This window comes from Polyergus mexicanus, unplaced genomic scaffold (assembly GCF_030449975.1).
Source record: "Polyergus mexicanus isolate NDT 795.1 unplaced genomic scaffold, iyPolMexi1.0 SCAF_4, whole genome shotgun sequence".
NCBI lineage: Eukaryota > Metazoa > Arthropoda > Insecta > Hymenoptera > Formicidae > Polyergus > Polyergus mexicanus.
This window is the reverse complement of record NW_027223324.1, coordinates 9,430,022-9,454,350: the sequence shown is the minus strand read 5'-3', so window position 1 is coordinate 9,454,350 and position 24,329 is coordinate 9,430,022. Positions and strand designations below refer to the sequence as shown.

Below are 24,329 nucleotides of genomic sequence, written 5' to 3'. Positions count from 1 at the left end.
GCGAGTGCAGTGCGCAGGGAAAAGAGATTTCGTGTAGGCAATTCTACGTTGTGCATTCCAAACGCACGGTTTCGTTTACGGGAATATATAATAAAGACGAAAAAAAAATACGTTCCAATTCTTTGGATAGGCATGCACCGAGAGATGTGCACTTGAAGGATACAACGAGACAATAAAATCCGCTTGCGCGGTGTGCATGGCGGTATGCACAGTGTAACCAGTAGAAGCGAGAACGAACACGAAAAGGGGAAGAGAATCGGGCACGGATTAATGATCAACTCTATTAAACGGTAGTTTCCAATACCTCTCGACTGATGATCGGCTGCGACGAGATGCAGGGCACATTCGCCACGGACGCGATAATACCGCTGGCATTACTATTGTCCGTTATTATGTTCGTCGTGGCGGACGACGACATGTCGGATGCCGCGCCTGACGACCAGGTGCTCGGATTCGCCGATGGACCCATCAGCGGCGAGTTGTTGCTCGACAGTACGCTGTCTGCCGAGCTGGACGCTCTTCTGCGCATGGATTCCTCGCTGGACGATTTTAGAAGTTCCTTCTCACGCTCCTCATCCCTAAGAAAAACGTAGAAAGTGTCAACGAAACAATTAGAAACTGATCAGCTCTAATAAACTTCAACTTGAATGTAATTAATGAAAAAAATAAAAGTCGACTTGTGAATAATAAATCGATTTAAATATGATATAGTTTCGAATAATTAAATTTAAATTTAAATAATTAAATTTAAATTTAAATAATTAAATTTCAATAAGTTTCTCATTAAAATTGTACGAACATAGTTTATTATAGTTAAAATAATACTAACTTTATCTTGAGCATGATATATTTGTCAGGAATCAGTCCCTCTCTGCCAGCCAGAGCGCCCCGCCACCAATCGTTACTAACTTGCGTGTATAATGTCAAAGTGTCGCCCTTTTTGAAGCTCAGCTCTCTCTCGGATCTCGCGTTAAAATCGAATTGCGCTGTCGCTTCGAGAGTCTCAGATTCTAAACAAAACAGATGACATGAACTTTGAAAATACTTCTAACTCGCAACTACAGCAAAATATATTCGAAAAGTGCATTACCGTCTTCTGACGGGTAAACTTCCGAATCCATATCTTCTTGAACCTGATCCGTCGGCGAATCACCAACGTCCCTAAATCGTAAGAATCGTGTCAACATCCAAATATAACAAAAATTCAAGGAACATATAAAAACATACAAAGACTGATTAATCGAAAAATCGTGACGTTTATTATTAGAATTATTTGTATTAGATATTTTTTTACAATGTTTTTTACATATTCGTGTGTTGTCTTAAAATATAATATATTTAATAATAAATAGAACTTCTGCTTACGCATCGTCAGGCTCTCTGCTGATATATTTCTCATACTGAGTGCCGCCGATGTCTTCCGGGAAGATCTCCTCGCAAAATGTGATGATGTTCTTAATAAGATCGTTAACTTGATTCTGATATTGAACCTGATCCTTGTCTTCGGGAACGGGCACCAGGGTCGGACCAAAACAAATGGCCAAATTGTATGGATCCATCATGTTCTCGTCTGAGAATTCCGATAGACTGTCGAAATGTAGATTAGACTTTAAATCCGACACAATTTCATACATACAAAAGTTCCTCATAGAGTGATAATACTTACTGATTAAGAAAAGCGAAGAGATATCGCATGACGATTACGACCGGCCTCGGCAGGCTCGCTATCATCTCCTTCATCTTGTTGACAAAGTCCTGTTTCGACTCGAGCTGCGCCAGCTCCATCAGATGCTCAAAGTAAATGATAGGGAAGAGCGGTTCACGTAGCTCCCTTAGGTAGAGTTTCAACACTCCGGCGACGCTATTAATGTCCGAAGCGTCGGTCACATCTGCCAGCGGATCCTCGCCGCGCTCGAACCACTCGCGGAAATTGTTTATCTCCACCTGCGAGCCCGACACACGGAAGATACCCTGATGGTGCAAGCCGTACAGGTTGATCACGCGAATGCAACTCTTCATGATTAGTGGTATCTCCTGATTCGTGCTTTCCAAATACTCCTCGAGCGAACCGCCAAACAGCTTCGGCTGGCCATTCATTTGTAGACGGCCGATTCGCTTGCGACGCGCCTGCTTCTGTTTCGTCGCGGAAATTGACGGATTCGGACTGGCGTTCGAACCATCCAACAAACTCTGCCGAATGTACTCCTGTTTTGCATCTAATCTGGCTATTCTCGATGTGCCGAGAAGATACTCCCTGAATTTCTACAAATATCATGTAACAGTCAAAATCAATATCAAGTCAAATATCCAATATCCGATAATAAATAACGTACCGCGGATTTTTATTTGCATGTTTTCAATGCTGAAGATTCCAGAATTCTTATAATTGGCAAATTTTATTACCTATTATATCAATCGTTGTTTTATATGGAACGCAATTAAAAATTCTTAATTCTATTTCTACAATCTAATCTAAATATAGACAAAAAGAAATAATTGGGTAATAACCGATCATAGGCCGTTTTATTTCTGAATTTACACTTTTCAAAATATTCATGCGAGAATTGTTTTATCTCAGGAAAATAATAGACTCGAGATATCGTCTACCGCGGTCGTTTTCCACTCTTGTCCCTTATACGCGCACTTCCTCTATCTTTCGAATGCTAATGCGACGATCAATATTCTACCGCACGGCCGCATGTCTGCTCGCCGAGAGGAAGGAGAGAAGGTAGGAGACAATCTTATGTACAAACTTACTGTGAGGTAGAATTCTTCAGTCTCCTGTCTGTCAGCTCGTAGCTTGATCTGCAAGGTCTCCGGCGGTCTGGATGTGGGCACGGCGTTCTCGCCAAAGTATCTCGAACAATCGTAATCCTTGGCAGTTAGCATCTCGAGCAGACTCGCCTCTGCGGTCTCCAGAGTCTTCCATACCTCTTCCGACTCGGTTCGCAGCGATGTCACTCTCTGTTGCAACTGTTGCAATCGTTGCTCCATCTCCGAATGCAGCATCTTCTGTAATTCGGGCTCCGGCGACTACCGGGAACAGATTAATTGATAAACTGAAAATTTTAGTAGTGGAAATTGCAAAGAAAACTCAACCAATTAGCATGCTCTCTTTCATACTTAAATATTATATATATGTATATATACTTAATAATTTTATAATATCATACTTGAAATATTATATATATATATAATATTTAAAATATAATTTATATAATTTATATTGTTTTAATAAAATAAAAAAAGTTCAATTATATATTTTTAATAATTAAAACTTATGATTTTATTAAAACAATATTATAAATTTAATTATATTGTAATTTACTATAGTATATTGTAATATCTCGATTTCATGAAACACGATGTGTGAAGCTTGAGAACTTGAGAGTTTAATAAAGTTTATGGTAATTCAAACTCGACTCGTACTTCGTCTCCGCGTTGTCCTTGGAACTCGAACTTCTTGGGAATCATGAAGGCCGCGTGATGAGACTCCATGAATCTCTGCTTATCCGCCCGAGAGTCGAGCGCACCGACGAACGAGGCTAATTGTTCGGCGCCAGATTGTAAGGAACGCTGCCTGCCCTCCTCCGCACTGCAGTGCATCAGTAGTGCTCTCGCTATGCAATTGTGAAATCCAAAATCCATGCACTATAGGGGCAAACATAAACACGTGATTACGATGTCATTTTTTGTACGTATCAATGGTTTGCATAATCATAAGGAATTGAATCGCTGTAAAATAAGCCGTTTTTAACACGTTAAATGATACGATCATAATCTTCTCGCCAATGAGTTAAAACGTTTGCAAGAGATAAACCATAATATTTTTAAATCTTTGAATAATATTAATACATTGTGAGATAAATGTACTATGCGTGATGATACAAGCCAATAATTCAGTCATATTTTATTATTATATTCTTTTAACGATAAAACTCCCGGCGAGACGCAAAATTTACACTCGGCATTCAATGTGTTAATGAATGAAATAAATGGATAGCTTTTCATGTATTCATCTTTCAATCGATTTTATCATCTTACTTTGTTATTTAAACAGTCTTAAAACACAACAAATTTTATCAATACTTTTTCTCTTTACTTTCTAAGTAAAATTACATTAAAAAATATATAAATTACATTTTTAATATAACGGTAAGCATTAAATTTTATTTAATTCGAACGATTCGCGTAATAACAAATGTTATAGTGCTATAAACAAGTGCAACGATTGCGGAGATCGGAGAAAGCGTGATGGTGAGGGGTCAATGGAGTGCAGGTACGTATGTAACTTACGTCGATGAGGTCGGATAGGTCGTCGACGAAGTACTTGTGTATCGTCGTATTCGATGCCTCCAGGCACAAGATGTACTCGTTTCTCGCCTTGAGCGCCTTCAGCTTCGCTTCCTGATACTTGCTCTTCCTCTGAAAAAGGAAATTCCGGATCAGACAACGATGATGCGCCTCGGAATCTAGACTTCCCATATTAGAATCCTTGTTTCGCCGGATTATCTCTTTCTCGTTATCACGTATTTTATATTTTCAATGATATTTTAATTATTAAAATATATAATGACACACTAGCTTTTGTAACTATAATATAATTTTTTATGTTAATAAAGAAAAGTAATAACTTAATTTTTTCACAAATAAGATATCTTATGTATTGCGATATACATATCTATGATGTAAAAAAATTCTGCGTTTCTCATATTATTTCATATACAAAGGAGAGTTTGCGTTCTTTTGACGCCAGCGATGACATCGAATGCGACGACGACGAGTCGGTTGCACGTGTAGTCGATCTCTCTCTTTTTTTTTCAAGCCGCTTGGCTCTTATACTTTTCTCTCGATGTCCCTTTTGCTTCCAGGCCGTTTCAACCATCTGTCTTATCGCGCTTATAGCTGCGCTGGCCAAGGGGAGCGCTATTTATTTTTCCATCGGATTGCATGTGCCCGACAAAAAAAAAAAACCCCCGCTAGCAGGTCGACCCTAAATCCTCGGTCGGCGTCTGCTCGGATTGGGATGAAGTGGAAAAAAGAAAAGAGAGCTAAAGAAAGAGAGAGAGAGAGAGACACGCGCTTCATACGGATTTCCTAGCATTTCTCCCGATTCACTCCATAGGATGGATGATATCCTCCCGACATAGGCTGGAGAAATGCTTTTGAGTCATATGGATAAAAGAAAGAGAGCAAAGCATGTAATCTTAGCACGAATATACCATATGTGTAAAAAAGTAAAAAAAAGCGCCAAGTGCACGTTCCAATGATATTTTTAATATCATTATTTTTGCAGAAAATTAAAGCAACTATTTTGTACAATGGTTTTTGGTTTGGATAAAATAACATTATATATTACATAAGAGTTTTTCCACACTTGGCGCCTTTTTTTTATTTTTTTTTTTTTTAAAAAAAAGCTAAGTTTTTAACAGTTATTTTTTTTTCTTTTTTACTATATATTATTTTAATTCTGCGATCGTTGTTCGATCATAATTCTTGTCGCACGCGAATCGCAGGAACGAGTTTCCGAGTGAACGAAGATAAACTCGCTTTAGAGTCGCGGTTCTCGGATGCAGTTCTCCGCTCGATTCTGTGAACCGTACGGTAAATGAGAGCGTCGGAGATAGACGGCGATGGACAAAAAGCAGAACAATTGGTGGACTGATGACGCAGACATCTAATTCGGACATCCTGCCACTGACCTGGATATCGTCTAGTTCTCGGTTCTCTCGAGTCTCCGTCACCTGTCGCCGGACACATTTCGTCGCTTCGTACTTTATCGGGGATATAATTCGTGCGCGACTGTTATTTCCGCTCAATAATGCGGATAGCGTGCGGCAGAGGATATAAAGTACCATCGATCGCGCCACGAATTTAATCTTTATTGGCGTGGAAAACGCAGTTGCATAATACAAACTTCGCGCAATCATGCATCACGAAACGTGCGACACGAAGTTATTAAAAAAGAAATATACTCTGAGTACATATCTGAGAAACTATTCCTCTACATCGTGACAATTAAAAACTATTCTTAGACCGAAAGAAAACATTGATATATTTTAACATTTGTGTTTTTTACGCGCGCGCGCGATTACTGTGATATTTAGTTGTATTCCCACAAGACCGATGCAGTGTTATAAGCTTTTTCCAAAAATATTATTCTAGAGGTAGAAAATCTCGTGGGAATAAAATTAATTAATTTTTATTGCACACAAGGAAGCTTATTTTGCAACCTCATTATCTAATTTTTATTAGCAATTTACACACCGCAGATGAAGGTTCCGCGAAGACAGATCTGACGGTTGATTTTAATGATGTTCTTATTGTTAAATTGTGACAGAGGAAATTAAGGGCAGGGCCGTCGAGACGTAATGAACGCGTTTCCGTTGAGCTCGCGAAATAAAATTATTAAGACGCAGCAGACGGTAGTCCACTCGTTCCAGCTGTACTTTCAATTTCCTTTCAATCGCATTGACGAAGGCCAGACACGCAAGCTTCCAGCCGTGCAAAGTACCTCACCGCTTTAAAGGAATATTACGGAACTCTAATATCCCTTGATATTTGCACATTTTTCACAAATATCAGTTCTTAATTTATCGAATTAATTTTATCATACTGCTTTTATAAAATAAGTAATTTCATATATTATTTCTTAGTAAATCTATAATGTTCTCAAAGCTATTATCTTTCACATAAAATTATTTCAATTTTTTAAGAAATTAAATGTAATTCTTTTCTACAAAATATTTTAAATTCTTAAAACACACGCATTCTTAAAATATGAAAGTTTCTCTCTGAAATATCAAATTGTCGAAAAATCAGATTAATATAAATTCAATCTTGATTTACATCGATTAAGAAGGAAATATCTTAATTTATCTCCAACAATATTTACAATAGTTAAAAATGTTATTTCTAATTTTTTTCCGGAAGATTATACGAGCCATTTTCTGATATTATTTACAAGTCATCATGCGACAGAGCGAAAATATATCGAAGCACTTCCTACTCGGCGCGCCGCTTTGACGTTGCAAACAGCTGATGGACATGTGACGACGAAAAAGAAGCACATCGGATTCGCGTCATCGCGTTTATCGTCGCAAAAAGAAAATCACCGTTAATCATTGCAATAAATCGTACGCTTTTGACGTAAGATCACCGTTGATCCTTTGCCAGGAGCGACGATCGTTTCAGTCCGCGCCAGGTGTTAATATTTGCTAGAATGACGAAGCGAAAGGTAAAGTCACGCTCGCGGATATGCAATTTGACGAATAATTTCTCGACTGACCGTGTCTCTCTCTCTCTCTCTCTCTCTCGTAATATAACACGTCGTTGCCAAAATCTGAGGGCGCCCGCGTGATCGCAATATGTCGAATTTATCGACGGCCAGGGTCGCTTCGTAAGAACAAACGTCAAGCGATGCGTGCGATCGAAGGAATCTCCATTCTCGTTATCGAGAACGTAATAATATATTATTTGCAGCAAATGCCATTTGCACACGTAATTTTTTTCCATTAAAAAAAGCTTTCATCTAACTTTACTAAATTTGAAATATGCCAAAATTATCTCGATCGAGAATTTTAATTTTGAGATTATCTATATAAACTATTATATATTTTATAATATAACACATAATAGTTATAAGATATAATATATATATATATATATATATATATATATATATATATATATATATATTAACATATAAAAACATTAGATGTTAAAATTTCATCTATCCTAGATAAAAGAAAATATGATAAGTTTAGAGTGTACGGTGTAAAATCTGAATGCAAATCTTTTTTTGCCACTATACTATGAAACGAATCTTACACATTTGTCCATGTAATTTCAACAAAGTGGCAAGTTGATGTAACCGGAAGGAAGAGCAACTTTAAACTGCGCAATTTCTCGCGAGGGTCAAGCACCATCGAACCAGTCCGAAAAGAATATTTCTCTCGCATAGAAACACTCGCGAACGACCACTTCTCGATTTATACTCTACCCTACGATGTACCTTGTTAACTTCCTTCTCGATAAGCTTGTACTTCTTGCTACGGGCGAGCTTGTCGCGGCTGTCCGCGTTCGCCACTTCGAGCTTGTTGCGTTGTTGCTCGGCTACGCGGAGCTTCGTCTCTGCCTGCCTGGATTCGGCCTGGTAAGCCTGGTAGGTCTTCATCGTCGTGTGGAGTTCGTGTAGCACTCGGAGTATTTCCTCGTGCGTCTCATAGCCAATCTCGCGACACTGCAACAAACAGAAAGAAACGCGTCCGAGCAATAAGACATAAGGGCGATTGAAAAAATGTCGCGGATGCATTTAAAATATAAAGTTTTAATTCTAATTTTAATTTCTCTTTTCGCCAAAATTTAACTCTAGAAAGAAGAAAACACGCGTGTGTGTGTGTGTGTGTGTGTGTGTACGCAAAATTATTAAAGATATAAATAAATTTGCTTTTCATTAAAGATTAAATGAAATATAAATTAAACATAATTTAATTGACTTAACTCAAATCGTCGGAAAGAATAATAAAATATGATAAAAGATAAATAATGACAAACTATAATATTATTATTATTATTTGTTTATTATACGATATCCCTGTGTCTCACTTTTAAATTTCAGAAGTATTGCAAGAATAAAAAGATAATACGAAAATTTCAAGAGATAAAGTAGAAATCTTAAAATTACAAGGATATAAAAAATTGAAAAATTTGATTAACTTAAGAACGAGAATTTAGAAAGTCGCGTGGATTAGAAGTGCGATAAAAAATATTTCGAGAATCTAAAAAACAGAAGAGGAGAGAAATGTTTGCAGGAGAAATGCGAGATTGGAAATCGCATTGCGATACTGCGATAATATCGAGAAACTGATTCGTTATCGATACGACGCTGTCTGCAACAGGAATAGAGGCATTCGAGGCAATTAATTCGACGAGACAATGGAGTAGTCGAACTTCTCGCGACACGGCTGCGATGCAATCGCGCAACTACATACAACTAACTGTTTGCGGAGCGACTCCATCGTATCGCGTCACGTGTATGACACTCACACGCTTGTAAATTCGCTGCACGTCCTCCATCACCTGATTGAGACGGCCCACGAGGTGAGTGCTGTAGACCTCGGACAGGGCGGCGTGGTCCCTGCTGAGGGACTTGGTCTCGTTGACGAGCTGCTGCCAGCAAGCGTAGCTGGAGAACAGGGGCCATTGTTCCCGCCTGCGGAAAAGCGATCGATAAAGATATTGTACTGGAACGGCGAATAATGTATCTACACACATATACGTATATATCAACGTAATTACACGGCAATTAAATCGCCGCTAACGATCCGATAAAGCGTCGCGCGCTTCTCATCTTGCGGTCCTCAAACGCACCGTCCTATCGTTATGTTTATATACACGTAACAGCGATCTCGTTCCACTTGCACGTTCATGCATACCGAATGCACGCTATACAGCATAATATATTATCGGTAGCGTAATATATTACGCAAACGTGTTGTAAGGGTAAAGTGAGTAAAGGTAACGTTTCGCATTCCTCTATTTTATTTCGGATTTAAAATTAAACGTCGTGATACTTTAACTATTAAATGTATAAATTGCCCAAAATCGGACTAGTATTACAAATCTAAGATTGCTTAAATATTGTTTAATATTATACATTAGATGTAAGTTATTTTGAAATTATACATAGAAATCCTAAAATTGTAATAACGATATAAATTGCGTTGTATAGTGTGTAACAGTTCTTCGATATTATAAATATAAAGTAACTCTTTCTAAAATTATTTTAATATTGTAAATTATAAACGTGATAATTTTTTAGCCAAAAATGGGACATCTTTAAAATCATCCGGTTATCGATGATGTATGAAACCTAGTTTACGGTAATTATTTTTTCCACGACAAAAGGATGAACGAATGTACTGCCAGGACACGACTACATACCGATCCCGGATGCAAGAAGAAATTATCGATCCGCGATATCTCGCGAAGCGAAATGAGGGAAAGCCGCGGAGATGGAAAAGCGTATGTGTATGTCGTCGTACATCCCGAGAGAAGCATCATCCCTTTTGTGGACGACGCTGAATACCGTGCACAAAAGGGGCACTACGCGTTCAGGGTTGAATGACGAGAAGAAACTAGGGCATGTCGCAGATGCAGCAACAGCGGCGGCACGCGCGTGTAGGACGCGGGAAAAATGCGGCTGCGGTTGCTTTTCCCCGCTCGTCCGTCGCGAAAGTGGAGCGCGAGAAATGTCAATCGCGTTATATCAAAGACATATATGAGAAAATACAAATTTTCACGCAATACGGAATTCATATAAAATTATTAATAACAATTTGACTTCATATCCGTTAATTGCGATATCTCGCGATATCGATATATCATTATCATAAGATAAAGTCAATTGTTTAAAGTAAGTTTTTATTTGGCTTTTATAAGATAAGCATTTTTAACTCACACATATATAACATATACTTTTTTTTTTTCATCAAGAATTACAATAAAAATTGTACTGCATATTCAATATTCTGCTGAGATATTGAATATAATATCAATGTTTAATATAATTTTAAAATCGCGAATATAAACTGTCAAATAAATTATCCTTTTTTCTGTATATATATATATATATACTTCTTTATATATATTAAATATTGATTCTCTCTCTCCAGACATTAATGAGAAATGCAATATATATATATATATATATATATTGACCCTTAGAAGTAAAAATATTATTTCTTGAAAACATGCTAAAATTCTTATAAGTGCGTCACTGATTCTAGCGAGAAAGGTGGATAAATATTTAAGTATCTGGATCGATTTCTGCGCCAATTAATTATGCAATCGGAATTTAATCATGCATGATCAAGGTTTATACCCAAATATAATCGCGTATTTGATAGAAATTTTACGTAACGTAATGGAGAAATAATTCATGTTGCGCAACATAATGTAATATGATAAAGTAAATGTACCGCGCTATATTACATATACGCACACATAATTTCAATCGTGTCGCGCAACACGTGATGCACACGCATGAATTACAACGGATTAATTAACGCATGTACCTTCGTTAATCATTTAACGCCGCAACTTGCAGCGAAATTATTTCCGCTCTTGTACCGTCGCTTTTTGTAAAATTATCCAACTAACAAATCTCTCCGCGTTGTTAACTCTATTTTATCTTACACTCCCGTGTAAAAAGGCAAATACAAATATTTGAAATTATTATATATCCATTTTAATTTCCCTGCTAAACGATAAATTTTCTGACGATTGCAAATTCCACAGTTAGCTGCATTAAATAATAAAGTTACTTGGGCATAATTACCTAAGTGATGTAAAATCGTATATCTTGCGAAATTATTTTGCGCGTGATTACGATAGACGATCCCTAAGGCGATAGGTTCATATTTTTTAGCTTCGCTTATTATGTATTTTCTTACGATTCATTTATCGCTGTATTTTTGGATCAAGATCTGAATGTTTCCTTGATTTAAAATATCGATGATAAAAGAAGGCACGGCTTTTAAAAGAAACTAGTAACAGACACAGTGACATACTTTTGTTTCTGCTCCTTATGCCTCAGCTGTATACTTCTGGCCATCTTGTCGAGGGACTTGCTGTAGTCTAACTCCAGTTCTGCCCTCCTGCGGAAGAAGTCCTGGAGCTCGGCCACGAGGGCGACTTGCGCCTCCATTCTTACGTCGAGGCATCTCAGCTGCTCGTTCAGCTGTAGCCGTATGTCTGCAAACAGGAAAAAAGAAAGAAGCCACGTTAAGACTTGGCTCTAATCGCGATGTACGTTTCGGGTTTCAATCGGGGTTCGGAGGGACCACGCGAAGACCCTAAAAAGTAATCCCCGGAAATTGGTCGTCTCCGAAAAATTTATAATCCCTTTGATCAACAAAAATTTCGATTCTCTTTATTTCGAGATAAAAATCGATCTGTTACGATCGACGGCAACGAATTTCCGCAGATTCCAAGCGTTTTCATGATCTCCGTTGCGAAATTTAAAATTCACAGACATTTGTTTGATCTTGAATAATGTCTGAAGAAACAATTCTTGATTATCTTGACAGATATTATTAGCTTATAAATACGCATTTAAACTGCGTTTTGCGAGATGCAAATTTCGATCAGTCTCTTCGCTTCTTGCTATCGATATGGTAATCTCTCTCTCTCTCTCTCCTTTGCGCGTCAAAGTCGTTTTATTCCTGCATCAACGACGATGACAATGGCAGAGAGGCGGATGCTGCGCGGAATAATAATGTCTCGGGTGTAACGGATGTCGCGCGAGCGAAGGACACGATCGTAGAACTTCCGACTCTCTCTCTCTCTCTCTCTCTCTCTCTCTCTCTCATCCCTTTAATCCGTATTCCGTTAATGTTATTCGTGAGACAATGACGAGAAGGGGGAACGATGTCTCCGACTTCGCGAGACGAGCGAGCTAAAAATAAACGGTGTACGCGACGCGAAACAATCTATCGTTTCGCAGACTTCGCCGAGACAAGGAGAAAGACGATCGCGCTTACCGCGTGATTTATTGTCGCGGCCGTATCTCGTTTCCGTTCCGAAACTTCCTTCGGCTCTGATAATAAACGAACGCAGAGACAACCGCGGTCGCGAATACATTACTCGCATAATCCATCATCGATTGGACGAAAATGGGAGCAATTTTCGTTTTTAATACAGAACTCTTTTCGTATACATTCAATATTCGAAATAAATAAAGTCGCTATCGGGATATCTGTCAAGTCCTATTTTGAGAAAAATATTCTCTGAGAATTCTAGGCTTTTATTCCAAATTCTTCCGGTCCATGTTTATAATTCACTGTTAATAATTAAGAAATAAGATTTATTTTAATTATATTTAGTTTTTCAAGAAATCAGACTCGCGAGCAGATTATTATCGTACCGAGCCACTCGATTTAATTTATTATCCTCTCGACAGAGCGAATAGTCCGAAAGCGAGAATACCGTTTCTCGTCGGGTATCCGTCTTTGTATAAACGTCGATCAATCAGCGTAATTGGACGATTGCCGGGAGAAAGAGCTGCACGATGATTTTAAGTCGTTCTTTCTTTCATCGAACCGACGATTCAAACGCATCGTTGAAGGAAGGAAAAGAAAAAAAAGTTCGGGCGATAAATAAGCATGAGCGACGCGTTTCGGATCAAAATGGACGTTTTCTGTTACTGACAGATCGAGGAGGTTTAATCGGTCTGACGGCGACGTCGCTTCACGTTTTCGGGAATATCGTCGGTTACCCTCCCGAAAGAAAGAAAACAGAGACGTCTGGGAGAAACGCCACATGTCAGTTCGCCTCATGTGTTACCAATTATCGAGAGCTCTGAACGGATCGGTTCATTGGCGGCTCAGCCTCGAAACTCACAAATGGACCGTTTATGACCGGCGGCGATACAATGTTAATTCTTGGAAATATCACAAGTGCGGATAAAAAAGATCCGCCGCGGTTTTTTTGCCGTTACTGTCGACAATCATGTCTTTTAATCGTTACGTGACTCCAACTAGATTAAAAGAAAGAAAAAAATTACAATATATTAAAATTTTGACAGAAAGACACATGTGAGAAGAGGAAGAAAATTATCTTAAATATTATTTTTAATTTAATTAAAATATTTAATTTTCTTTCCTCGATTAACGTTGCTTGGAGGATTTTAAACCATTAGAAAATCCTTGATTGATAAATCGATGACTAAATTTCCACGCTTACAATTTTATACCTATAATTTGTAAAACGACATTTAAATTTAAAGCAATATTTAAACATTATAATATATATTGAAACGTGTATATATACACACACACACACACACATACTATAATATTTAATAATATTGTTGTAATTATAATTAATTCTCTTTTAATTTATGTCGTTTATTTTTGAATTACTGTCAATGATACAATGGCAGTTTTACTCGCGATGCTGAGTGTCTTGAAGGAATGGCCAGTTTCAGCAGGATTTCTCTTCTAACGACGAATCTTTATGTATTACTGAATAAAGGTTCTATCGATTTTCTTACTTCCGCGCTCATATGATTCATCCTTCCCGAAAGGACGCATAGCGATCTTTGACCCCGAAACGCAGACACGCAAGCAACGCACAACGGAGGTAAATAAACTCCCGAGTGCAACACAAAGCCGCCGCAACTGCTGCATATAGGGCACTCCAAAATCATAGTATAACTTTTTTTTTTTTTTTTTTTTTTTTTTTTTTTTTTTTTTTTTAGTTGATTCAACACATCGATCTTTATTCCCGATATAAATCTCTATCGTAATTGATGAATGAAAATAAAAAGTTACCAGCAAATTAAAAATTTTTATATTTTTGAGAAAGAAAGTACACGACAAAATCATATATATATTATAAATATAAATGATTGAAATTTAGAGTGGATTTCAACAGAGTTTTCATTTAAAGTTTACAAGATCACAAAGATGTATAGCGTTGAAAAATAGAGAGACGCGATAAAATAAAGAGAGTCATCTATAATTAAAAGCATTACGACCAAAAGATACTCGGCAAGTTTAGGACACCGTGTATGCAGCACCCCCGCCGAGTTAGTCATCTAACGAGCGAGAGATCGATGTGCCCATCGTGGTCGGATGCACCAACTGACGAGCTACTAACCGAGGGGGGGAAACAACGGATCGACCGAACAACGAAGCCGATCACGAAGAGAAGGAGGCATCGCTCTCGTCGTGCACTTTAGGGACGGAGAATTGCGACCTGCTATGATTATTAACTAGACCGCGATAGGCGCTATTAGCGAAATAGGCTGTACAATGCAGGCCGCTCGTTCTCTTTCGATCTCATCCCGATCCTTTCGATTGATCGATTATGGCTGCATTGTTAGTCGCGATTATAGTATACGACGACACGGGATTTTGATTTAAAATCGAAATTTTAGCGATTAAACTGATAGTGAAATATTAGTGTTAATATTTATATTACAACTAGATGGTATAAATTTTAATAAATATAATTTAGAGAGAGAAAGAGTATATTAATATTACATAGATCAGTGTTAATACTAATATCACTAATATTAACACTATTAATAATTAATATTAATGTAATCGATATTGCTAAAAGCAAACGTTACAATATTTCATTTATTTGAAATTCATCACTGTCCTGTTCCTAATTACACGCGTAGAACAATACGTTATCATTGTCGTTTGATGTAAATGAATAAAAATTTCCGAGTACAGAATTTTTATATGTAAATTAAAAAAAAATAAGGTTATATGTATGGTATATGAGATACACATATGAGAAAGATGTTGAACCTGTTATTCGTCAGCCATCAGTTTTCAAATAAAAACAAAAAGATAATCCTTTCGTCGCGTTTAATAAACTTTATAATGATGCCAGCGATGTAGGGTGAAAACTTCGGGAATATCGTCAACAACGAGAGGAGAATCGTGCACAAAAACGCTTCTGTACTCAAGGAGAGAGAGAGAGAGAGAGAGAGAGAGAGAGAGAGAGAGAGAGAGTTTAGTCAAAAGAACAGCTGCGCCTAAAAACCACCCACGACAAAGCGCCGACCGGTTGCAGTATACACACCCCCGCCGCGAACAGAAATATACGTATGTATATAGGTATGTGTGTGTGTGTGTGTGTATAACGATTACCGAGAGAGAGAAGGAAAGAGAAACCAAAGAGCGAGGTCGAAGTCTTTACGACGATCCCAAAATACGTTCAACTACCATTTTATTCTCAAAGACGCCGTGATTACTGTGCGATGAAACGAGTTTTTTCGCCTTGCACTATCAATTTTCGATCGAAGACGTTTCTTTAAAAATACAATGATGTATTCGAGAGATAGAAATTTTTAGTCATAATAATTCGCGAAGCATGAAATCATCTTTTTTTTTTTAATTATATAAAATAGAAACGCGTTTCTCAAATAATAATTACTTAAATTACTACATCTATTTAATTTAGCAGAAATTACTTAAGTAATTAATATATATCACTCTGATACACTTTTTATATGTATATTGTATTAATATTAATAAAATAAACTTCTTTTTTTTATTAATATATGGGATAGAAAGAAATTTTTTTCCTCTCCCTAATAAAAAATAGCGTTGATTAAAAATTTATTATATCAATAAAACTTTTATTTCATAAATTCAGTAACTTTATATAATCACGTGATTAAAAAATATATATATATATATATATATATATATCTCATTATTTTATGGTGGCCTAAATTTTCATTATCACTCACATTAAAAAGGGTAATTAAATAAATCGAAAAAATCTTCAGCAAGAACTAAAAAAAAAAAAGACTAAATTTTTATCTAGTTTGCCGGAAAGACACGCGACTGCAGCTTATCAAAATGATACTCGAGTGTGTCTCGTAAGTGACTGTAATTTTTGCGCGATCTCATGCATGCGTACCTCGCATATATACCGTATAATGAGTGAGGGGCAAACGATATCATCATCATCATCATCAAGGTTGACGCCAGGTGTGCGCGCATAACAGAATCTTGTTGCGCGAGATAGCGATGCACATCGCGACGTGCGGTTATTTTCGCGACTTTAATAATTGCTCCGCCGCGCGAAGATCCGTTAAAGCGAGGCGCGTTATTGTACATGCTCCGAGGAAGGAAATATAACTGTATGACACATGTACATATATCCTTTCGCATACGATGTTATAACTATCGAGTGGATCTCTTCGTGATCTCATCACGATGCGTGAACTCTGTTCTTGCGTCGTTGTTTATTGCACGGGACGCAAATATGTCGTTACGAAACGCGTTCTCGTCTTTCGTTTACCGCATTGAATTACGTTACGCATAGGTATGCATTGATGTTACGCAACGAAGACATCCGTTTCTCCATTTCTTGTAAATTATCGAGGAACGCGGCGCGTTTAAAAATTGTTTTGTTCAAATTTATATATTATTTTTATATATTTCCTATTTAACTTTTATATATTTTATATATTTATATATTTTATTTGTTCGAATATATATTTAAATAATTTTAATGCTTACTTTCAATGTAAAAATAAGAAAACGCATAAAGGGAGAGACTTCCTCTGTATTTATCTGGCTATCGTTTAGTCGTTTGCATCCTACAAGATAAATTGAAGTCTAAAATGCAGTCAATATGTAAATTTTTCCTCTCCGAGAGAAGTATCGGAATATTCGACATGACGAAGCATCGAAGACTTCTCCGAATGCTTTCATCTACTTGAATATGTAACATTCATCGATGCTTCGGCACGAACACACCGTTCTGTTTGTAAATATGTACTTGGTTTCGTTGCCCGAACGTGTCATAAATATCTGACATTAGTCATACGTTTCAATATCTTGCTTTACTTTTCACAATATAAATTACCTCTGTCACACAGCATCGTGAAAATGCGATTTACAAAATCAAAAAGACAATAACAGCAAAACAATCGCTATTGTTTTGTTAATAAGAAAAAGATAATGTATCTTTCTCATTCAATTTTAAATAACGTTAGCTATAACTCTCTCTATGAATTATTACTCGTAAAATAACATCAGAATATCAAATAATAAAAGTACAAAATCACATAAGACGTCGAACTAAATTCTCGTTAAAACAAGACCCCCCCCCAGATCCATCCAAGAATGTAATAATGTAATCGTGCGATATAACGGGTCGTCCGAAAGCTATCGAACCTTCGAATCGTCGGAGAAAATCTACAAGTTCAAGATTCAAGATTCCGGTCCCCACAATCCTCCCTACGTCCATTTTCGCCCTTTCATTTTGTACGTCCCGCCCGGTATCGCAGTCGCGGATACTCCCTTATCAATCATCTGCGATCCCTCTCTTTTGCACGTCACCCCCTATATTCTCGCAGAACGAGGAAACAACGCGTCCCTCTCTGTCCTTGTCTTTACTTCCACGCCGCCCACACACGCGCTGGATATTCCATTTACCTTTTGTCGAGGCCTCCCACTCGTGGCGTCCGGCCAGTTTGAACATTTCTCCCTTGCGTTATTTATTATCCGGCTAGAACTCGGCTCGCTCGCTCGCTCGTTGTTGTTGTCGTCGTCGTCGTCGTTCCTCGTTCACCCACGTTCACCAACCACTACTCACGACGACCGGGGCTCCTCGTGTCACTGTCTCTCGCGCGTGCACACGCGCCGACGCGCACGCACATGCACTCACACACGCGCGCACACACACGCATATACATACATACACATCAGCCACTCGGTATTCCTTCCTCGCGACCACCCGGTATTATCGTATCACGCGAGCTTTTCCTCCGGAACGCGCAGCTTTTTTTTTAAACGCGCGACGATTAACTTTCATCTGAAAAATATTTTATGAGAGATTAAATGAGGATCCCCTCCTCTTAATACAATCTCAATTGTGCGATTAATACGAACGGAGAGAGTATTGTGTGTAAATTATTATTGCGATATGTCTCGTTAATAAAATGTTATTAATACACAACTTGAGATGATGTCATCAAGATAACGCTACTTTAGATTTTTCATTTGGTTATCCTCCGCTTAAGGTTCATTATCGTCAGTTGAGTTCGTGGAACGGTCTATTAGATATTAATCTGGTTCATTATTCATGACACTATTAAAATGTAGATTGGATTATGTAACTACCGTCTCTAGTAAAATACACACATTTAAATCTCATATTTTCTTCAAATATATAGTATATTATACCATGTCTTATTTATAATTATATAATTATTACATCACCGTTGTATACAATTTATCGTTAGTACAAAATTATGCGTTTAAACTAGAACTTATTAGAAAAATCCGAAAGCATCGAAATTTTTTTTTTTTTTTTTTTTTTCGATTAATTTAAACATATTTAGCATCAATATTTCAAATAATTCCAATCGCAATACTGTCGCGTGCAGCGATTATCTGACGTATCCATTGTATCGCGTGTGTAGTATGCATCGAGAGAGAATTAATAAATTACGCGAAAGGAAAGACAAAAGTCTATTTACAATTATCACTGACCGTACAACGCGAGGAGTTCGTGCTCGTCCTCTTTCTCTTTCTTTTTCAAGATGCGAAGAGAACCAAGATGTTCTAACATCGTTTTACGACTTCCATTTATCTCCCCGATCCCCACACGAAACGACTCGAAAAGAAACTCGATCGAGAGGGGTAAACGAACGTTTCTTGGCGGGCGGAGGAATTGGAACGTCGTCTCTGGAAAAATTCCTACTTTTCAGCCCTCGATTTTCGTCAATTTGAACCGTTTCCGTAAATCGCGTGTTGTATATAATATTATTATAAGTAAATAAATTAAATTAAAAAATTTATTATTAACATATCTTTTACATCTCTGAATATGTTTCAGGAATAAAAAATTACTCTTGATTTGATTATTACAATAAAGTGGAAAAAAAAAAAGTTGGAATTATATTCAATGTCAAAAACTACGAGATTTTTTTTTATTTTTTTATTTTTTTTATCTGTTATCGGAATGCGAATATAAAATCAAAGCGCAAAAAATGCATTTATGATGAAACAGTGAATAATTACGCCTATCGGATATATACATCGATTCGAAAAGGGAAGAGTATTCGTAAAACCCTTTCCCTTCGATAGAGCGAATGAGAGTGATTCCGATAAAATCATCGTTAGCGGCTAATATCGAGTGTTCCAAGAGAAAAAGAAAGAGAGAGAGAGATGGCTGTTTATCGTTTATGTCCGGTGAAAGAACTCTGTTGATACGCGTTATAGTTCTTCTTAAGAGATTGTTATCGGGGTTTAATACACGTCGGCCGTATATATCTGTTCCGGGCAGCACATCGCGCGCACTCGATAATGTCGCACGACTATTTTTACATCGCGCTCCTTCGTTTCGCACACATCTAATCGACCACGTATAATGAGTTAGATCACTCCAGTTACGTGATTAAATATTTATGAGAGCGCATGGCGACACGATTGCCCGGTGAATTGATAATTCGAAGAATAAAACCACGTTCGTGTGAACTTTCGTGAATATCGAATGACGTCGATCATAGATTGTATCGTCTTTAGTCTATTATCGATTAAAACGAATAAAATGAATGGATCGCAATGACCATAAAATTATTCGAGATATCAGTTGATCGAATACTTGATCGATAGAAAAAATTTGAAAGCAAAATTTTTTATATGAATTTCGCTCAATTACGATCTCCTACTCTAACTTTCCTCGGTATGAGATGATGAGATTCGATTGAAATTTACATGATATCTAAAGAAAAAAAGCAAAAAAAAAGCGAAAAGATCAGCGAGCATTGAACGATAGCATTTATGCTTGAACAATGTTGACAAATATTGAAAGCTCTCGGCAAATAACTGTTATTTCCCCGAAACGAAAATTTTTGAAAAAGGGACTATGTTACAAAGAAAGAATTTATTCGATAAATAACAATGTTATTCCTCTCTTCGCATCGTAATTTTTCCGTTATATTGCATATAAGATTAGAACTAAAAGTGTATCTTTTTAAGAAACTATAGATACATGTATCTGTAATCAGCATTGCTAATTATAAATATAAGTTTCACAAATATAATTATATACTACGCCATATAAAGGATTCCATGCGTAATTCAGAATAAAAATAATACATTTTTTCGTATAATTTCTCTTCCGTAGTTGGAATCGAAAATGCTCGAACGAGCGAACGAAGGCAGGAAGCGAGAATAATTTCGCATTCCAACGGGAAGGGCGACACACCTCTCTCTTTCTCTCTCTCTCTCCATTATTTGATTACATCGCATATCGCACTCTCGACATCCGTGATCACTCTCGACGCTAAAAATCAAAGCCAGACGATCGATTGGACGATACCTTGTTTGCCCGATCGATTGTACCCGTAATTTAGCACTCGTTACGCCATGTCAAATCTGCGCGACTTTGAAAGTCAGATAAAAATTTCTGTAAAACGATAATTCTATATTCAGATTGAATTATTTCAATTATATTCCAGAATTAACTCCTGTTTATCCGATTAATACACGATGGCAAAATCGTCCGGCTGCGTATATTACTCGGCGGATATTCTTTCTTTATCTTGCGATTTCGCGAAAGTATGTAGCAATTAATTAGCACAAAAGAGTTTATGTATTCAACTATTATCGGAATATTATTCGACGTTCACATTCACAAGATTACGAGATTAGAATCGAAAAATCCGCAATATTGTTCGCGAAATAATTTCCACTGTAAAAGGAAAAATGAACGCAAGATTGCGCGGCCGAGATCGCGATCGATTTTCTAGCGATAACAACCGCAGGTGTTAAACGGAGTCGATTACGCGAAATAGCCGACACGAAGCGATCACCGTTACTGGCAATCGCGAGACTCGGATACCGGTCGAAGGACTCGATATATGGCTATCGATATATAGCGTTACAATCGTTTCGTACTCACGCCAATCGTACGATAATGATGATTTATTATAAATCAGTCTCACGCATATCGGTACTTGTGCGTGTATATATTTGGAACATCGCTGACTTTCATATTTCATCGTTATTATATATCTTATCGAAGACAAAAATCATAAAGCTCTCTTTATTATTTCTGTATTAGAATTTATATTATTCTTTAATCGATCATCCGTGTACAAAAGTTTGATTAATTAATCATTTATCCATTCCATTTTGATAAACTCGGTGTATATAATATATAAACGTACGAAAGAGGGTAAAAAATTTATTAATTTAATTTATTTATTCAAAAAATTATTAAACTCGATTATATTTCGCGTCGTCCACAGATTCCAACCTTTCGTTCGATTATCCATCAATTTCGAAGAGAATTCGCTTTTTCTCTACATCAGCTTACGTTTCATCTCTCAGATATACTTGTACCGTATCTTCCGAACTACAGCTTCTCGCCATCAACTCCCGACACTCGATTAATTCGACCGAGTCAAATTCGCCAAGCACTTCCTCGCGATATTGTGTAGTATAACTTTCTTAACTATATAACGGCTGACACGGAAACGCAGGCTGTCTCGCGATTTCGACGAGAACAAGATTTTGCACTGCACCCGGCGCTCGGGACTCGGTCGCGTAAACTGGCTTGTAAGGACAGGCAGTGACTGCTTTGACCGTCGTTAAATTAACCACAATTACCGCCATCACCGGGGCCCACACACGCTCTCTCACGCACACGCGCCTGTGAACGATAGTGTGCGTTGCGGTTGGGCAGGCGCGAGCGGAAAGCAGGCATGGTAAAGCGGCTCAAAGGGCCCCGCGCTCTTGACATTGCGCTCCGTGGTTACGCGTCATGTGATTTTTCCCAATCAAATTAATATTTATAACCGTTGAATTAAATCGAGAATTATTGCTCGAGAGTGTGATATATCAAACATACGATAAGTAAATTTAAAAAAAAGTTGTAATTTATTTTTTTCTCTTAAGAAAGGGTTGCAGCGCGATGTTTCGTTTCGAGGAAAAGGTAGGTTGCGACCGTGAAAACGACGTTCCTGTATAATCCAGTGTGATAATAAGCAATCAATAACTGATGCTGAGGTATCGATGCGAACGAAGCGCGGTTACAGACACCCCGATAATAATAATGGCGATGTCGTTACCGTGGATAGGGGGACGACGACGATGCATATAATGGGTAAAGAGTTGCGCGTTGAAAGAGCTGAAAAAGCCAATAATAACACTGACCCGAGACTTTAATTGCTCTCGCTTGACATTGATTGGTGCGTCGTAAGTGCGAACGATCCCCTTAAAAATTCTTCGCGCATTCGTCGCGAATGTGTACGATTTTATCTTCGCTCTTTCGTCCGTTTAGATTATCACAATCTCGCCCACAATGCATTGCTCGGAACGATAATCGGGAAATCCGGCGAGCGCGAAATGAAAGAAATAATGACGATGGGTGAGGAAACCGAGACTGTTGTGAAACGATATACCACGCGTGTAACGAAAAATATAAATAAAATATTGAAATATACGCGAAATTCAATAGCGAGTTGATCGCGATAGACCAACCGCATAAATTAAATTTTCGTGAAAACATGACGACAGAACCAATATTGACAGAGATGAGAGTCAAACGAATGCGGTAAGTGTTGTACGAATCATGTATTAAAATTTAAATTCTGCCGAATAATTAAGTTTATTATGACAAATTCCGAGATAAAAGTAACACTTAAAGAGCATAATTTCTCTCCGTCCCTTTCTTAGTGTTACATACATTAACGATTAACATATTGTATAATGTTCGCTCATAATCGCTTCTGGATACCAAACATCCCACGCTTAATTGAATCAAAAGAATTCTCAAATTTGCACAAATTAAGATAATATAGTTTTTTTTTATATGCATCAAATTAAAATAATTTAACGCAAATTAAATATTTGTATTAAATTACCAGACATTTTCTTAAATTACTATAAAAAATAAAACGTGTGATATTGTTAAAATTATAAGTTTTTTTTACGTAAATTTCTCTTATTTGAATCAGAGCTAGAAACACATCGCGACCTGTTAAAAACAATTTTTTGCTTGCGTTTAATAATTTTGCATTTATTCGTTTATCGCGAACTCTAGTTGCGAATGTAATTCGCACATATCACTCGCATTTGCACGTATAATATTACATTTTATATATCGCTGCAACACGTCAGAAAGTTTTTCAAGTTAATACTTCAAAAGCCTTAAATTCTATTCTCTCAATTTTCCTTTCGATGAATTTTTATGAGCGTGGTAATTGCTGGAAGTTCCTGCATTAGCAACGTGACTTCTCCGTAACGCACTTTGCGATGCGTGTTTCCGGTTCAGCCTACACGTCCTTCAAAAAAAGGCTTACTTTGACGATGTTCTTAAACAGCACTGAAGAAAAGGACAGCAAGGTCTTACCGGATGTAACTTAATATTAAATCAATACTTTCACGGAAGATATTTCAATTGTTCTAATTAAGTTCGCATTATTCATTCAAAGCAAAATTCAGTGAATATCTTTCTGTATCTACTACTATAACAGTATCGTTATCAAAGAAATGATTGATAGATCCAGAGCGACGATATAAGAGATTTTCTAGAAATAAAAAAATAAAAAATAAAGAATGCGCAATATTTTTTCTGTTTAAATATATTTTAGGGATCAGTTTTACATAATCAAGCTCTGTGCAAAAAATCTCACATTATCGAATAAGATAAAATATAACCTGTTATATAACACACACATATATACACATATCATATATAATTTTTATATGTAATTCTCTTCTTACGCTATAAATAAAATATTCTGTAAATTGTATGCTATTTGATTTGTTTTTAAC

The 24,329-nt window shown here is 37.1% G+C and overlaps 1 protein-coding gene across 8 annotated transcripts in view; it reads right to left on the bottom strand.

Annotated features, from left to right (window-relative positions):
• The window catches only part of LOC138932792 (SLIT-ROBO Rho GTPase-activating protein 1), a 59,034-nt gene that overhangs the window by 3,875 nt on the left and 30,830 nt on the right, over positions 1-24,329 (bottom strand). For 2 of the 8 annotated variants that reach the window (XM_070294955.1, XM_070294956.1), the window contains exons 2-12: positions 11,574-11,757; positions 9,049-9,214; positions 8,015-8,242; positions 4,297-4,425; positions 3,430-3,651; positions 2,758-3,033; positions 1,667-2,262; positions 1,366-1,587; positions 1,091-1,161; positions 830-1,010; positions 305-578 (exon numbers count right to left, since the gene is read on the bottom strand). In XM_070294955.1, the coding sequence (XP_070151056.1) occupies positions 305-578; positions 830-1,010; positions 1,091-1,161; positions 1,366-1,587; positions 1,667-2,262; positions 2,758-3,033; positions 3,430-3,651; positions 4,297-4,425; positions 8,015-8,242; positions 9,049-9,214; positions 11,574-11,757 (2,549 nt within the window). Of the gene's footprint in view, positions 1-304; positions 579-829; positions 1,011-1,090; positions 1,162-1,365; positions 1,588-1,666; positions 2,263-2,757; positions 3,034-3,429; positions 3,652-4,296; positions 4,426-8,014; positions 8,243-9,048; positions 9,215-11,573; positions 11,758-17,975; positions 19,430-21,807; positions 22,109-24,329 lie in introns of those variants that run through there. The other 6 variants (XM_070294958.1, XM_070294960.1, XM_070294962.1 and 3 more) reach the window with 6 other exon arrangements.